This window comes from Diabrotica virgifera, chromosome 2 (genome assembly GCF_917563875.1).
Source record: "Diabrotica virgifera virgifera chromosome 2, PGI_DIABVI_V3a".
NCBI lineage: Eukaryota > Metazoa > Arthropoda > Insecta > Coleoptera > Chrysomelidae > Diabrotica > Diabrotica virgifera.
Window position 1 is genome coordinate 30,955,302 of NC_065444.1, and position 13,042 is coordinate 30,968,343.

A 13,042-nucleotide genomic window follows, 5' to 3' on the forward strand; every position below is an offset into this window, starting at 1 on the left:
GCCCTGTATATTAGAAAATACTGTTAAATCATAGTCCTATCTGTGGCCCATGTTTTACCTAAATAACTTTTTTCGTATATCTTACGACAAACGAGTAATTGGACTTTGTCACACTAATGCCCCACCCTGTATACAAAATAACCATAAAACCATCCTGCCTCTTTGTAAATAGACTTATATTAAGATTCTTGAAACATGTGCAAAATGGCATGACTCAGAAAATCGTTGACTTTGTCACGAATTTTCTTACAAATCTAGGACTCCTGCCGTCTTACAAAAACCGTTTAACCTTCCTGCCGAGTACTGAAAAGGTATTGATTGTATTTAAGTATTATAACTTTTTAAAGTCAGGACTAAGAAAATCACGGAATCAGGGTGAAAATTTTCCGCAGAATTTTCCAAGGACAAGTATACTTAAACATTAGGAGACGTCATGCCAATATTTTTTTTGATCATTTTGAAATAAATATGTTTAGTTTATTTAGTTGGCAGGACCTAGAAAATCATGAAAATTTCATTATTTTCCTTACATGTTTGTATAGATACATATATACTCCGTTACCCCGTTTGCAACCCTCCTGCCCAAAAAATTTTCTTCATAAAATCGATAGTATCCTGTCTATCTACGGATATGGCAGGACTTAGAAATTCATCGCAAAACCCTATTTTTATTTTTTGGGAAAATCTAATTTTTACAGGAAAATGTCACAGGAAATTTGTGGATGTTTCCACAGATTGTAAGTACATCGTCTACCCTTCCAGGTATTGCAAAAGGCAGGACTTAGAAAATCGTGGCTGAACTTCTGTATAATATCTCCCAGTCTATTGAATCAAAGCCACAAGGGGGCATTTAAGTTTCGTTCTCATATAGACTATAGCGATTTAAATTGCTATTATATGTAGTGTGATCCCGGCTCACGGGTGAGATGCTAGTCTATGGGAAAAATTAATGTGGCTCATATATGAGTTTCTTGGTAGCGAACATGTTAAAAAAAATCGCAAAAAAATTAAATTTGAATTATTTATTTATAAAATAAAAAATACATTGTATTGGATACTACTTTTTTTTATTATGCCTTCTTTCTTGCATTACCACACAATTTGATCTTGTGAATAGAATTGATAAGTTGTTTTTCAACAGGACTGCGAAGATCCCAATCCTCTAATAAGAGCACTTGCTGTTAGAACAATGGGTTGTATTAGAGTAGATAAAATCACTGAATATCTTTGTGAGCCACTGAGGAAATGTCTAAAAGATGAAGATCCTTATGTAAGAAAAACAGCAGCTGTTTGTGTTGCCAAATTATATGACATTTCGTCAGGTAAGATAATTATTTTATTTTGAAATCTTTATTTAGTATGTATATACATAGTGTGTAAAATAGTGTAACAGTATTCCACACAAAGTCCAACCTAGACAAATCTTGCTCTTTTTGGGAATAAGTTATTCAGTGTTTAAATTCTTTAAATTATTTAATTGCAAAATACTGATATGTTTTGTACACACTTATGACAAATGAATGAAATGAAAAGAAAATTAATTTAAGACGTTAAGTACAACCTGGCAAAAGACAATAAAGTTCTGTAATATGGGTGCCAGGTCATGACGGGGGTGCATGGGAATGAACAAGCAGATATGTTGGCAAAACAAGGTCAAGAGAGACTTTTGAAGGCCCAGAACCTTTCTGTGGCATCACTAAAGATGCTAAGAAAAACGAGGTTCAGAAATGGCTGATAAGGAATCATCAAAAGAAATGAAGTGCCACTCTAGGGCAAATCCAGACTAAAGAAATAATCAAGAATATTGATAAAAAGCTCTCGAATAGTTTGATGAATCTCAATAAGCAGGAGATCAAAATGGTGACTGGATATTGCTGTTTAAGAGACCACGTATACAAACTAGGTAAAGTGAATGAACCATGGTGCAGAAAGTGCGAAATGGAAGAGGATATTGTCATACACATACTATGATGATAGCCATTGCAATGTGCTAAGTGATGTATGTCAGGAATTCACTGGTCAACTGGGGTTTGAACCAGAAGAAATCCTAAAACTACCAATAAGAAAACTGTTGCCAAATCTGTTGAGGCCACAGAACTTTAGAGTTTAAGGAAAAACACAAGCTGTGGTATAAAGGCCTTACGACTTCTTCTTCTCATTGTTTGATTTGCGTGTATAGAATAAATTGCTATGTAGAAATGCTATCAATGAGTGTCCCCGTTTAGGATTTTGTCCTCTTCAGGGTTTGTAGTGAATGTAAAAAGTGGCCGCAAAAGCAAACAGTCCGAAAAACACTCTGGGGCATGTGTCGTGTCCTGGTGTTTCTGGTGTTCCTGGGTTTTGCCGGACGGTGGTGTCCAGAAGGCTAAAAAGACAACAGAGAAGAAAGTTTGATGGAGTTGTTGTTGGTTCCATAGACATTTACGTGTACTGTCCGTGCTTTGCTCTCGACCAGTCTCCCTAGAAACCCTTGTACAACGACAGGCGAACCTGCGTCCCTCGTCGGCGGTCAGGAGGTGGTTTTTGAGCGCAGCGTGGACAGTGAGCGTTCGAGTGATGAAAATAGTTGCGGCTATTTTCTTGGGACGAACAGGTATAATTGTGCAATGAAGTTGGGAAACCGCAAAAAACCAACTTTTCCCTGTTCGGGCCTTACGACCAAGTGTTAGAGATTAAAGAGTCTCACCTGATCTAAGAAGAAGAAGAGGTTAAGTGTCAGGCGCTTTATCCACAAACTCAACATATGGTGTATGTCTACCCAAATTTGTGGACAACAAACTCGAGTTTTGCTTGTGTCAATCCAATGGGGTATACTGAGCAGTCTCTTCAAAATTTTAAGATCTATGGGGTCGATTTTCTTATGCACGATGGCATTGTTCAATACAGTTGGGATTTTTCTACTCTAAAAACATCTATTAAATAGAACTTTTAGAGTACGAATTAATTTTTTTCTTATGCTTTAATACTTTCTATCACAATGCCATCTAGGTCGGGATCTGTCTTTTCTTCGGATATTTTAAATTATTTTAATTTCTTATGTTGTTATTTCTAGTACATCTTCTGAGCCTTGATTTCGTACTCTTTGAATTTTGTTGTCATTGTAATATTAAAAATATATGTATTATAAATTCTTTTTTGTCTTGGGTTGTATTGTTAAGCTAGTTTTATTGTTTGGTTTATATACTCGGTTAAACTTTTACTAAATCGATGCTATTTTATACTACTTTACAGGTTTGGTAGAGGATCAAGGCTTTTTAGAACAGCTAAAAGAATTGTTGAGTGATTCCAACCCTATGGTAGTTGCTAACGCTGTCGCAGCTTTGTCCGAGATAAATGAAAGCAGTCCTACTGGTCAACCTCTAGTTGGTAAATATTACAATTACTTGAATATGGTGCTCAGTATTTGGTACTTAATTGTACAAATTTAATATTATGTTTATATGGGATTAAGCCACAATTGATTGTACGAAAAGATTGTGATTCACAAAAGATTGTGCGAAAATGTATAACTAACAAGTTATTAGTAGATAATTAATCTGATATAACAGTCAATAAAATACAGTCAACTACTAAACTAAAAGTCAATCAATTAGGCATGCACTTCATTAATTTAGTGACATCATAACCCACCGGTACAGGCTTGACACAAACAAATTCAACAAATTTTCCTCATATATTAGTTTTTTCGCTCCCGTCAAGTTTAGCGGGAAAGCGCTGTTGCCAAATAAAAGCATAATATGCTTGTGTATATGTATGTTTTTACCACATCAGCTACACTGTTTCTCTTTGTCTTTAAGAGTGTGAAACAAAGATAACTTTCTGTAATATAAGTGTCAAAGTCATGTTGTCCTATAGAAGGTTATGTAAGATTTTGTTTGTTTATTTTTCTCTTCTTCTTTTATGGCCTTTAATCAGCAACATTTCTTCAAATTAACGTCTAACTAAACCTGCCATACAACAAAACTATTGATAACTTAAGCGACTAATCAAGGATATGCAAGGAAAGTGAAGTTGGTTAAAAAATAAACTGTAGTTAAAATATAAACTAAATAAACCAAAAATAATTTGAAAACAATAATTTGACATTATATTTAACTTACAATATTTTGACAGACGTCACGACGTCAGTTATCATTTACCATCTCACCAAATATAATAATGACATCATATTATACTCGTCACTACTTCTAGCCAATGAAATGCTCGCTGTAATAGGAATGGCATGTCGAGAAAATCTGATTATTCCCTATATATTTTTTCAAATTTAATATATGACAACAAGGGGAAAATTGCTTGTGAGCCTTATTGTTTGACTTCAACCATATGATACTGAATACCATACATTACTAGTTATTATATTTTAACACATTCTTACCTTTAACTGATCTTGGTTTGTTTCCAGAACTCAGTACAAACACTATTAATAAACTTCTTACCGCTCTAAACGAATGTACCGAATGGGGCCAAGTGTTCATCCTCGATTCACTTTCAAATTACACCCCTCGTGATGAGCGCGAGGCCCAAAGTATTTGTGAACGTATTACTCCGAGATTGGCGCATGCTAATGCTGCTGTGGTTTTGTCTGCTGTTAAAGTTTTGATCAAAATGATGGAGATTCTAGCTGGAGATACTGATTTCTGCAATACTTTAAGCAAGAAACTAGCTCCTCCATTGGTAACGTTGCTTAGTTCTGAACCAGAAGTGCAGTACGTGGCATTAAGGAATATCAACTTAATTGTTCAGAAGAAGCCCGACATACTTAAACATGAGATGAAAGTAAGAGCATAATAAATCTGCACAACTATCAATAAATTTATTTAAAATTAATTTCCAGGTATTTTTCGTCAAATACAACGATCCAATCTACGTTAAATTGGAAAAGTTGGACATAATGATCCGTCTAGCATCTCAAGTCAACATTGCTCAAGTCCTCAGTGAATTAAAGGAGTATGCTACTGAAGTTGATGTAGATTTCGTCAGGAAGGCAGTTAGAGCTATTGGTAGATGTGCCATCAAAGTTGAACCTTCGGCAGAAAGATGTGTGGCTACACTTTTGGACCTTATTCAAACAAAAGTCAACTACGTTGTTCAAGAAGCTATTGTTGTTATCAAGGATATATTTAGGTGAGTAAAAATATATCTATTTTTTGTTCTAAGTTCTTTATATATGATATTTTATCAGGGCTTATTTTTTACTTCATGTTCTATTACAAGGTGGCCCAAATATGCCACTCATCCATACTCATACTGGATAACTCATTAAGTCATCCATACATACTGTTCAATTTTCACATGTAAAAAATATTATAATATTTTTTACTGTGTTAAATCTGTGATAAAACCCTTAATTTTAAATAAATCTCAAGCCAACCCTGTCCTGCCAGTACTACCTAATTCATCCCCACTTAATTCCATCCCTTCCAATAGACAATATTTGGACACTTGCGAAATTGTGAATACAAAAAGGACCTCGTTGCCTAGCGGCTATCCAAGGGTCAACTTATATAATCTCTTGCCATCCACCACGCGTTGGAGGTACAAGAATTCTTCTCCTACGACCGCTAAAGTCGCGAACAGATCTCCGCAAAATAAGACAATATAATTAGATAGTCATAACCATTCACCGATACGAACAATCAAAAGTCGTGCACGAACAGTAATTCGCGAGTGTTAAGACAAACGCGAGACACGTGGAACAAGTCAATTCGTGTGTGTGACCGGCATTAGTGCTCGAGACAAGGCTTCACAGTTTGGTAAGACTTTTATATACATATGAATATTCAGTCGTGTGATGGATGACCGAAGTTATCTTTAACGTTAAAGTTAAGATAACTCTCAGGAATAACGATCCCATAACTATTTAGGTACAAACTCGGTGTGATGTATCCGTCACCGTTATGAGATAGTTATTTCTTCAACGTTATATTAGAAATGACATTTGAGGAACAAAGTTTGAAGTAACAAAGAGAACCTTATGTAGAAATAGTACAAGTTGGAGTGAGTGCAAGAAATTGTTCGGAACATGCTATAGGATGGGTAGATGGCCGTAAAAGTACATACCCGTCGTCGTCGGCCACCGCCGACGACCGAACAGCAAACAGCTGTTTGGGTAGATAGAAACGGTACATAGAAACAGGGTTGCCAGATTGGTGTATTTTCCCACAATTTTGGGGTAATTTGAAAGCGTCTATTGAAATTTTTCTAAGCAGAAATTGTAGTTTGATTTTTTGGGAGCGGAAAATTATGGAGGATTTTGAGGGGTCATGGTAAATTAAATTTGCGAATGTACATAGAACTGTATATTATACTCCCATATAATCGAAGACGATAGGAACTATGAATTATTTCCAGAGCCCTCGTTGATAAGTAGTATAATTTTGGTTTACTGTTCTCTTCATTTGACTACTGATTTATTAAAATGCGGCAAAAATTTAAATTTGGGGATTTGAACTTCAATTTGAGGGAATTTCAGTTTCTAAGTGGGGGATTTATAAAATATCATCTGGCAACTCTGGCTAGAAAGCTCAGTAGGTACTTAAAATAAAATTTCAACTTATATCTCTCGATTTGATTTTTGTATAATTTTTAAAATTGTATTACCCTTCTATTCTTAATTATTAGCTTCTAAATTCACTTGACTTCTGTCTAAAAACAAGTCAAAAGATGAACCTAACCTTACATAACTACAGAGTTATCTCATAACTTGAGGTTTAACGTCGCGTTATAAAGTGACAGTTGATATATCAGATAACTCAAGAACTGTCAAGAAATAACGCAAGTAGTTAAGTTAAATATGATACATCACACCAATTCGAGGATTATAACTTAACTACAGGATAACTTTACGTTAACGATAATCCATCACACGGCTGATTGTCTGTTTATATTCCCACTTGAACTAAACCTTAGTACAGTCCACATAATTATACCATCTGAGATTATATTTATACTCTCATATACGTACAAGCTTTATCGTACATATACTAAGTATCTATGATGTAGTGTTAATAGGAAACAGTGAAAGAGACTTAGAACCAAAACTGGAACAGTGGAGACAAGCTCTGGAGGAAAAAGGTTTAAAACTTAGTAGGATAAAAATAGAGTATTTGGAATGTTCATTTAAAGATGAAGTTACTACAAATAAAATGGTATCTTTGGATGGTGAAATGATTGTGAAAAGCAATAGTTTTAAGTACCTAGGATCGGTATTACAGAGTAATGGAGAAATAGATGGAGATGCATGCAGTAGAATTAGGGCTGTATGGATGAAGTGGAAAGAAGCGAGTGATGTGTTGTGTGACAGAAAAATTCCAATGAAGCTGAAGGGAAAATTCTATAAAACAGCCATAAGACCGGCTATGATGCACGGAACTGAATGTTGGTCAGTGAAAAAGAAAGAGGAACAACGAATGCATGTGGCGGAAATGAGAATGCTTAGATGGATGAGTGGAGTGACAAAGAAGGGTAAAATTAGAAATGAGTATATTAGGGGAAGTCTAGGTGTGGCACCAATTGATGCCAAAATGAGAGAGCATAGGTTAAGATGGTTTGGTCATGTTCAACGTCGAGACGTTAATCACCCAATACGAAGAATAGCTGAAGTGCAGATTCCTGGAAGGAGTAGGAGAGGAAGACCAAAGAAGACCTGGGGAGAGACGATAAGGCAGGACATGTTGGTAAAGGGGATTAACATTGATATGACCCAAGATAGAATTGTGTGGAGAAATGCAATTAGGGAAGCCGACCCCGCATAGGGATAAGGCAAAGAGAATGATGATGATACTAAGTATCTTTGGTTTTGGATTCCTAAAGGATATTGTCCAATTGTCCATTATCCTGGAAAGTTGATTTTCCGAAAAGTCGTGCATTTATTAGTCCGAATTGCATGCGAACACATTCATAGTGTCCATTGTTAACGAAAAAGGCTGTTTTCCGGTCATCTTTTGGCTCAATTTCAATTTGGTGAAATCCAGACGCTGAATCTAGTGTTGTGAAGTATTGACATCTTCCTAGTTGGTCCAATAGTTCTGAAATCTGTGGTAGTGGATAGCGGTATTGTACTACAAGTTCGTTAAGTTTGCGATAGTCAATATCAACTCTCCATTTTTGTTTTCCTGATGCATCCAATTTTTTCGGTACAACACAAACTGAGGATGACCAGTGGTAATGGCTGAATTATTCCTTGTTCCAAAATTTTATTAATTTGTATCTTTACCTCTTCCGTATGTACTTGAGGATACCCGTAAGATTTAGGAAATACATATAAGTTTAGCGTTTTTTGCTTCCATTAGTTCCCCTTCTTCGTAATATAAATGATCAATCTTAGTTGTTCCTTAATTATCCATGTTCTGTATACTACCAGTTTTGCAGTCATTTTCATTGAAGGATAAGACTGTCTCTGAATTCTCGAAAGGTTCGACTGCGATGTCCGAAAATTCAATTATCTTCGGTATAGCATTAACGACGAAAGTTAAGAATTCTCCGTTTTCGTCTACATGGACTAATGAATGAGGTAATCTAACTTTTTGTATTTATTGAGTTGATAATATGGCATCTGTATTTGATAAGTTACATTTTTGTTTAAATATTTGTTCTGTCTGTCCGGCTTTCAATGGTTGTTCTGTTCGTTTTTTCTTTTATTAATTTTCTCTCTGGTCTTTCAAGATTTCTTTCCTGATCTTGGGTTTTTTCGAAAGCGGGAAATGCACTCATCTTTTTTTAGAGTTTTAAATTTGGTTAATGTCCGACTGGTATATTGTTTGATAAATAATGACATTATTTCGAAGTCTGTTAAGTACGATATAACGCCCTAGGGCAGCGATTCTCAAACTTTTTTTTACACGTACCACTTACATAAATTCTGCGTCAATCGCGTACCACCTATTAAAAAATTAGATAATAACGTTTACTAATTTTGGCAAAAATGTATTTATTTAAAAAAGAGCATTATAAATGTTACAAAATAAAACTTAAGAGTCTAACCCAGTACAAAACTTCAGTGAGAAGGATGGTTCTGCATAGCTACAACAAGTGAATCGATATCAGGATCAATTGTGCTTAGTTTCATTCGTAAATTTGGATCAAGATTAAGCCTACTGCGAAATTTATTTTTCACTTGTAGCATAGCAGAAAATCCAGTTTCACACAGGTAGGTCGTCGTAAAAGGAAGTAAAAATAACAATGCTTTTTCTGATAAGGCTGGATATTCATTTTTAATATTTAGCCAGAATTCAGCTAATTCTAATTTTGAAAACTCTATTTTCAAGCCCCCATCACAAGATAGTTCTATTAAAGACTCTTTTTCATCCTGTTTTAATGTTTCAGGAATGCTATCCAAAATAAATGGTTGTCGTATCCAAAGAAACTGAGCATAGTCTTCGTCAAAATATTCTTTAAAACTATCAATTAGCATTTGACAATGCTGTTTTATGTTAAAAATAAGATCATCTTTAATCTTTATTTCATGTTCAACCACAAAATTTTCTAAATTGGTAAACGATTGCAAGTCTTTGTTTGAAGCACTATTTTTCATCATATAACATTTCTTGATAAAAGAATTTATTTTGTCGTTTACAGAAAATCGATTATGTGATTTACCTTGTAAGCTTAAGTTTAGGTCATTTAATCGATTAAATATATCTGTTAAGTAAGCTAGTGTTGTGAGCCACAATTCATCTAATAACCGATCACGCAGTTCAAAATTGGTTTCCATTAAAAACACATGTACTTCAGAACGCAACTCGAATAATCTGTTCAACATTTTTCCTTTTGATAGCCATCTTATCTCTGTGTGTAGCAATAACTGAATATGATCACTCCCCATTTCAGAGCATAGTTTTGAAAATAAACGCGAGTTTAAGGCTCGAGATTTTATGAAATTGACTATCTGAACGGCTTCATGGAGAACATGTTTAAATTCATCGGGCATTCGCTTTGCTACCAAAGCTTCTCTGTGGATACTACAATGGGTAAAAGCACAATTTTCTGCAACCAGTTTTACTTTGGCAGTTACACCTCCGTATTTTCCTGTCATGGCTCGGGCACCATCCGAACAGAAACCAACGCATTGTTTCCAGTCTAGTCCATTTTCCACAAAAAAATCATTGATTTTCTTAAATATTTCATCGGCAGTAGTTCGTTCCGTTAAAGCCTCACAAAATAAGTATTCTTCTTCGATTTTGGTTTGAAATATATATCGCACATAAACCATAAGCTGAGCATAGTTTGTTACATCTGTGCTCTCATCCAGTTGTATTGCAAAGAAAATACTATTTTTTATCCGGTTTATCAATTTTTCTTTAACATTTAATGCCATTATTTCAATCCTACGACGTACGGTATCATTGGATAATGGTATAATATTAAGCTGTTTACCTGAATTCTCCCCAAAAATACACGTTACCATATCTTGTGCGGCAGGCAGAACTAGTTCTTCACCGATTGTATGAGCTTTTCCACACTTCGCAATTCTTAAACTCACGAGGAACGATGCCTCTACTGCTTTTTGGTTGCTGCCAGTGAAATTCGACATTAATTTTTTTGTGCCTCTCATCTCCGTTAACTTCCGAACGAAGTAATCCTTAGGTTTATTTTCCAACACTGAATGTTTTGTATTGAAGTGGCGTTTTAATAGCGAAGGTTTCATACACTGGTTAGAAAGAATTTCCGAACAGATTACACATTGGGGCCTTGGCTCATCATTTATATTCGTGAATGTAAATCCCATATTAATGTATTCAGGATCATATTTCCTAACCGCCACTTTTATTTTTTTGAAAGAACTCTTTTTGTCATCACCCTGTATAGACTCCGACTCTGAAGTGGAGCTCGATGGACCGGGATTTTCAGATGTTCTGTTGTCTCTTTTAAGCCACTTATCCATTTTTTATATACAAAAATTAGCACGAATCAGTAACAGCAAATTACTAGTTTCGACAAAACCAACCACAACGACTTACGGCCACGAGGAAACTGATGACGTGATACGTGATGATGTGAATCAAGGGCGGTGACAGTTTGCCGCGATTCCAGTGTTGCCAACAATGAATAAGACATTACGCGCTTGTGGTTTCAAACTCGCAGCGTTGCCATGCACAACGTAAAAGATAACATTTGTTGGTAAATTTTATTAAAATTCTTCGTTTCTTCTAGTTTATAGAGTACCACCTTAAAGTGCTTTGCGTACCACCAGTGGTACGCGTACCACAGTTTGAGTACGGCTGCCCTAGGGCGTTATTTTGAAAAATTTGGGCATTAAATTTAAATAACGACTTAGATACTGCCAAGTTGACAAATATCAACCTAAGTAAAACTATGGTTACCACAATTTCGTTACTGCTGTTACTGGTAAATGTACAGTAAAACCTGCCATATCCGGATCAATGTGGCGACAGACCGATCCGGATATGAAAAAAACCGGATATCAAGACCACTTCTTTTATAGTCTCTGAAACGTTTTCTCGTTCATACAATCCAGTAATCAACGCCGTCAATAACTGTCTTCGATAGACACGTTTTATAGATTCTATAATACATTATTTCGCCATCTTTAGTTCTTTTGGGTCGGGATGAGAGGGTGCGCTGTCCAACAGCAGGACTAAGTAGTCAGAAAGACTGACTTTCTCGGAAGATCCGGACGGTAGAACCGTCCGGATATGGCAGGTTGTACTGTACTTACATATTTGAAAACTAATTAATTCAAAATTCATTTAAATTTTTCGCATATAAAGAATAATTTGGTCGGACGTTAAACGTTAAAGGCACCACGGGTATTATAATAATAACGCTTTCGGTCAACGTATATCCCTCGGGCCGAAGGCCCTCGGTAAATACACCATTGACCTCAAGCGTTATTATCCTTATAATACCCTTGGTACCTTAATAACTATTAGAATCTGACATTTTATTTTCAGGTTCGTTTTGTATTGTTTCTGTAAACAGTGTCAGTGATCTGTCTGTCGTGAGTGTATTTGTTTCTTGTCCTATTTTGTGATGGGCAATGGATTTAAAAGTTTGTATTCAACTGTCAGGATTTTAGATCTATTACACATTCATAATGATCTAGGGAGTCTAGGCTTATTATGCCATCGAAATCAATTCCCATGACAACTTTGTGAGGATTATCTTTAGTAAAGGAAATATTCTGTAATTAACAATTTTTCGTTGATTATACCTCGAGTAGTAACTGTCTCAGGAAATCTATTATGATAATTTCGTGCTGTTTTCTTTGAAAATTCCAGAACCCTTATCAATTAAAAGTTTAAAAATATTAGTAGAAGCATGAAACTAATATAATTTTGTAATCATTGTATGAAAGGGGCTTGCAGGAATGTATGTTCGGAAAAATCGAGATTCGGGCGAATGTTGAGTTTTGGATTTATCCTTGGATTTCCGTAATACGTGTTGAATGAGAGTCATATGATTTGGATGATGGTTTTGATTGAGAAGTGAGAGAAAATCCTGATAATTTTCTGTACATGGTATATTATTCGTGTCATTTTTACAGTAATTGGTCTTATTATTTTCTGTATAATAATTATCTTTGTAAATATTTTTCTGTACAATAATCTTAATTCAATTGGTCCAGGTATTCGTTTAAAACATGAGCCTTTGAAAATTCGGATAGATGGACGATTTTGACATGGAAAAGAAGTTCTTTGTGGATTTAAATTCGGTTTATTGGAGGAATATTAATTCCTAGTCTTGATTGTTTTTGTGAATTTTTTGTTCCACCATTATATTGGTTCTGGTAACCGGATGGCTTAGAAAAAGATTTATTTGTACAAAACATGAGCTTCATTCCATATTTAGAGGACCAATGCTTCCACAATTTGTACATTTCGCAAATTGAGACAAGGTCCTTCTCATTGGTTGAGAGGTTCTAAACCGGTTAAAAGTGTGTTCAGAGCCATGGCATCAATTAAATCACATTGGGCGGTTTTCTGATCTTGCGATAATTGGATTTTTGGATCGAGGCATGCATTTTTTTTATTAAAACTTATGTCATGTATCTTACAATCAAAAGAGTTTTATTGTGTCACAA

The 13,042-nt window shown here is 35.2% G+C and overlaps 1 protein-coding gene across 2 annotated transcripts in view; it reads left to right on the forward strand.

The window, feature by feature from the left end:
• Window positions 1-13,042, forward strand: part of LOC126879485 (AP-1 complex subunit beta-1) — a 59,360-nt gene that overhangs the window by 10,414 nt on the left and 35,904 nt on the right. For both annotated transcript variants that reach the window (XM_050642525.1, XM_050642524.1), the window contains exons 4-7: window positions 1,142-1,322; window positions 3,232-3,366; window positions 4,403-4,776; window positions 4,835-5,124. In XM_050642525.1, the coding sequence (XP_050498482.1) occupies window positions 1,142-1,322; window positions 3,232-3,366; window positions 4,403-4,776; window positions 4,835-5,124 (980 nt within the window). The remainder of the gene's footprint in view (window positions 1-1,141; window positions 1,323-3,231; window positions 3,367-4,402; window positions 4,777-4,834; window positions 5,125-13,042) is intronic.